Source organism: Belonocnema kinseyi, chromosome 10 (genome assembly GCF_010883055.1).
Source record: "Belonocnema kinseyi isolate 2016_QV_RU_SX_M_011 chromosome 10, B_treatae_v1, whole genome shotgun sequence".
Lineage (NCBI taxonomy): Eukaryota > Metazoa > Arthropoda > Insecta > Hymenoptera > Cynipidae > Belonocnema > Belonocnema kinseyi.
In genome coordinates this window covers 40,764,834-40,769,993 of record NC_046666.1, presented here as the reverse complement: position 1 = coordinate 40,769,993, position 5,160 = coordinate 40,764,834, and the positions used below count along the sequence as shown (strand labels likewise).

The 5,160-nt window shown below is 40.7% G+C and overlaps 2 protein-coding genes across 2 annotated transcripts in view; one reads left to right on the top strand and one right to left on the bottom strand.

Moving 5' to 3' along the window:
• The window catches only part of LOC117181087, an 8,788-nt gene extending 6,617 nt beyond the window's left edge, over window positions 1-2,171 (bottom strand). The window contains exon 1 of the mRNA XM_033373656.1: window positions 2,051-2,171. Within this exon, the coding sequence (XP_033229547.1) occupies window positions 2,051-2,171 (121 nt within the window). The remainder of the gene's footprint in view (window positions 1-2,050) is intronic.
• A 39-nt stretch (window positions 2,172-2,210) lies between these two features.
• The window catches only part of LOC117181086, a 5,688-nt gene continuing 2,738 nt past the window's right edge, over window positions 2,211-5,160 (top strand). Inside the window, exons 1-3 of the mRNA XM_033373655.1 lie at window positions 2,211-2,528; window positions 3,236-4,064; window positions 4,134-4,291. Of these exons, the coding sequence (XP_033229546.1) occupies window positions 2,211-2,528; window positions 3,236-4,064; window positions 4,134-4,291 (1,305 nt within the window). The remainder of the gene's footprint in view (window positions 2,529-3,235; window positions 4,065-4,133; window positions 4,292-5,160) is intronic.

The window sequence follows — 5,160 nt, the reverse complement described above, 5'->3', positions numbered from 1 at the left end:
TTTTAAGAAATTTTGGCTGTTGGAACAATCTAAATTTTGAAAAAGTTCACGTAGAGTACGTGCTAAGATACCTGAGGCGCGACCTGGTGCAGCCGGGTCGTCCACTCACCATTCGGAATTGTTTCAATTATTCACAAAACATAAATTTAAAAAAAGTTCTCGTAGAATACGTAATTAACTACTTGGTGCTCGACCTGGTGCACGCAGGTCGTCGACTCACAATTTCTAGTAATTTTGGCTCTTGGATCAATCTAAATTTTGAAAAATTTCTCGTAGAATACGTGTTAAGCTACCTGGGGCGCGACATGGTTCATCCGGTTCTTCGCCTCACCATTTGTAATTATTTTCATTATTCACAAAACTTAAATTTTTAAAAAGTTATCGGAGAATACGTATATACTACCTGGTGCTCAATCTGGTGCATCCGGATCCTCGACTCACTAATGGTAGTTATTTTGGCAATTGGCACAATTTAAATTTTTTTAAAGTTCTAGTAGAATATGTGCTAAACTACCTGTTGTGCGAACCAGTAACAAAAAAATTATCATAAGTTAACAACTATTGTTTATTGTATTATTGAAAAAACATTTTTTTCTACGAGGAAACGGCCGATTAGGAGACTTGTTTCACTAAATTGTTATGAAAAATCTATATTGTTTATGTTTGATAAAGCTTAAAGTATATAAATGGCTTTAAAGACAATAGTGAATCACTTTTGTTCAGAAAAATCAATTCAGCTATGAGAAAAACTCGTCTATAAAGAATTTGTTTATAGAAATTGTTTATAATAATTAAGTTGAATATTATTAAAATTAATTATGTTCTATAAATGCATGTGCAATAATTCCGGCTAACAGTGAGTTTCTATCTGTATTTTTTCTTGAGATAAAAATTCAGAAAACTAAAATTGTCCATTTTATCACTATATTTGTTTATATATTGTTCAGATTTTTACAATACTGAACAGATTTAAAGATTTTCATATTTCCACATTCCAATTTTCTCACGCCAAAGGCCCTGGAATGTTCCAAAAGAATGTGTACGACTTTGTCCCTTTAAGCCATGCTGCAGAGCTCAAGGCACGTTTTCTTAACGAGGTAAATTGACCCTCATAACTTTAGCGATATTCAAGGCTCTCGGCTTGAGCCTGGACCTAATGGGAAATTGTCATCTGGCGGACATCCTCGGCCAGCCAAAGGGCGACGTTGCCAGAGTTTGATAATTGTCTATCTTCCAGCGAACTTCTTTTCTTGGCAACGTCGAAAAGGGCTCAAGGGAACCGGGGGACACTGGCTCCATTGTTACCCTAGGTCAGTCGCGTCAGAGGTGCTAGACGGTTCACTTGTACTTGAACTTGATAGCAATTCGGCTTTGGTTTTTAACCTTTCCTCTGATTGCACCGCGATTAACTCTATTCACATTTCGTTTCACTTCAAATAGATTGATTACCTGTATCACTAGTTTTTAAATATTATTTGAATAAACATTTAGTTCAAATAAGCAATCATCCTTTTTTTTAATGAACCGCATGAACCTTCAACACATGCACGTTTCAATTTCTTTGGGCGTGCAACCATTGGTCCTTCGAGCCGGATTTTTTACGGTAATTCAGCGCGTAAAATATACTGTTCTCAGTGATACATTCAGTGCAACAGCAGTGACTATCCATGAACTTCTGAACTATAAATTTATGAACCGTGAACTTTAAAATGTGAACTGAGAAATTGTGAATTGGATTTGTGAACTTTGAACTTGTGAATTGGAATTGTGAATCTGTGATATAAATTTGTGACTGTGAATTTGGTGTGACACATGAGAATCTAGTCAGCAGACTCTAATAGTTTTCTCATAATAATCCACCGGTTGTGAATTTTTGATACAAAAGCAACTCCAATGTTGCTACTGAACTTGTGAACTCTTTTCCTGGGCTTTTGAGAAAACTTCGACATTACTCGAACCCTTTCTATGGAATCTGGTCGCTCCAAGGGACATCATTATTCTACAGGACTCAACAACTGATGACTGCACACATTTTGCGGTCTAGAGGAACCTGTACGAAGAAAGCTCCTGTACCAGATATCGACTTCAAGGGCTAGGAAGACTACGGAGTAGCTGAACGACATTTCTTCAATCGGTGAGTCTCCAAATATCTCTTTCCCTTTGCCTTTCATTTTTCCCAGGTATTTCAACTTGCGTTATTGACCATAAAAATGAATAATCCAGAACTAGATGCGTTAAGGGCGTCGCGAACACCGATTAAAGCTAAATTAACTCGTAACAAGAACTTCCTCGAGAAAATTAAACATAAGTCTCACGGCATAACCACGTTAGCAGAAAAATTAGAAAAGTTTAATCCTCTATATTCGGAATTCGATTCAGTACAAACTCAGATTGAGATTTTACTTGGAGAAGACGAACAAATGTTAGAGGAACAATCAAAACAGCGCGATGATTTCGAAACAGATTATTTTACTGCTCTTTCGGAAGCTCGAGCCATTCTTGAAGAAAATCGAACGACCCCGGTACCAGTTAGTAGTCACTCTTCAATTTCGGGTGTGGGAAACAACTCAGCGCCATCTCAGTCCTCTGTTATACCTCCTTTCGATCTCTTCTAACTTCTTTCAGCGAACTCTCTTGCACCCAATCTTCCAAAAATAACAATACCACAATTTGATGGTTCTCTTAATGACTGGGTAAAATTTCGCGAAACGTTTCAATAAATGGTACATGATCGCGCACGAATTTCGAAAATCGAAAAGTTTCATTATTTGAGTGCAGCGCTGACAGGAGATGCGGCACGCGTTATTCAATCACTTGGAATTTCAGAAGCTAACTATGATTTAGCGTGGAAGAGCCTCACAGATCGATATGAAGATTCTGGATTGCTAATTCATTTTCATTCTAAAGCTCTATTTGAGTTACCGAGTCTATCCAAGTCTTCATATCTAGCGCTTAGACAACTCATTGATAATTCTAATAATCATTTATTAGCACTAAATTCGTTAGGAGAGAAAACAGAATACTGGGATACAATAATGTTGTATCTGGTAGCGACTACACTTGATTTTTCTACAAAAAAAGAGTGGGAAAAATATTTGCTTACATCTAAAGAAAAGCCCACCTTTCAAAAAATGTTAGATTTTCTCGAAACCCATTGTAAATATTTACAAAGAGTCACCATCGATAAGTCTGACTTCTCAAACGCCGGTACTAATAAAAAAGCTCCTACGAAAAGTGGTTACGCGAAATCGTCCGAAAGACTCACCTCGCATGCAACGGCAAAAAAACGTGTCCGCTCTGTGGCGACTCTCATGGACTTTATAATTGTGAGAGACTGCGAGCACTTCCTGTGTCATCGCGAATTAAGGAAGTTCGGCGTTTGCGAATTTGCTACAATTGTTTATCTCCCGGGCATCATAATCGTCAATGCAATGCGGGACCTTGCACTAAATGCAAAAGGAAGCACAATACTTTGCTTCATCTTGAAACCAGTGTAGCCGAGAACGCGAATAAGCAGCAGAGTATTGCAGTCGTTCAAAACTTAACATCTAAAGGCGATCAGCCGATTAAGACCACTCTCGTTGCTCATTCTAGGTGTATGGATAATGAGCATGTAATATTAGGAACTGCACTTGTATGGACAAAGGATCGGAGAGGAAAGCTGCATGAATGTCGCGTTTTACTTGACTCATGTTCTCAAGTAAACCTTATGACACGCGAATTCTGTAAAAAATTAGAACTTCCGATGTTAACTTCCGACACCGTGGTTTCTGGAGTATTTAAACACGAGCAGGAACCACAGCATCGCGCTCATTTCACATTTAATTCGCGATGTACCGATTTGTCACAACAAATTACGTGCCTCATTACAACGGACATTACCGATGACATGCCCAACGTGCGATTGCGTAGAAGTGACTTCAGCATCCCTGATGGAATTACAATGGCTGATCCAAGATTGGCTGAAACGCGCCCTATCGATCTATTAATCGGCGGGGGTACATTTTGGAAGCTTTTATGTGTCGGGCAGATCCAACTCCGCGAAGATAAAATAAAAGATCTCAGTGAGTAGCGACACTGCCTAGTTGAGCCGGTGCACTCGTGCCATCAGTTAAATTTATTTAATTGATCAGGCCAGGATCATCCGAAATCGATCTCTGATGTTCAGAGCAAAGGCCGGACCCTGTTCCTGTACGAGTACTATGGGAGGGCAGGTAGCCCTTGGTCGATTCGTGCTGTCGATCACCTGCCCAAGTTGAGAAGGTCTCGTAGTGGCATGTGGTTTGGGGAGGTTGTTGCAACTTTCCTGAACTGTAGACGGGGTCATGCGCGCATGAGCCTGAAAGGGAGCGATGTTAGGCCAATATCGATCTCCCGCGATCAACACAGGTGTCTACCCGTTGTGTATGACGTGTGATCGTAGTGTCGCTTTACACTTAATCAGAGTATTTTTGAGGGAGTGAACAATTTAAACGGTCTACCCTGCTCGTGGAGTGTTTTGAAAAGTTCCTCTCTTTCAGGTTGTCGGGCAGATCCAACTCCGCAAAGATAAAATGAAAGATCTCAGTGAGTAGCGACACTGCCTAGTTGAGCCGGTGCACTCGTGCCATCAGTTAAATTTATTTAATTGATCAGGCCAGGATCATCCGAGATCGATCTCTGATGTTCAGAGCAAAGGCCGGACCCTGTTCCTGTACGAGTACTATGGGAGGGCAGGTAGCCCTTGGTCGATTCGTGCTGTCGACCACCTGCCCAAGTTGAGAAGGTCTCGTAGTGGCATGTGGTTTGGGGAGGTTGTTGCAACTTTCCTGAACTGTAGACGGGGTCATGCGCGCATGAGCCTGAAAGGGAGCGATGTTAGGCCAATATCGATCTCCCGCGATCAACACAGGTGTCTGCCCGTTGTGTATGACGTGTGATCGTAGTGTCGCTTTACACTTAATCAGAGTATTTTTGAGGGAGTGAACAATTTAAACGGTCTACCCTGCTCGTGGAGTGTTTTGAAAAGTTCCTCTCTTTCAGGTTGTCGGGCAGATCCAACTCCGCGAAGATAAAATAAAAGATCTCAGTGAGTAGCGACACTGCCTAGTTGAGCCGGTGCACTCGTGCCATCAATTAAATTTATTTAATTGATCAGGCCAGGATCATCCGAGATCGATC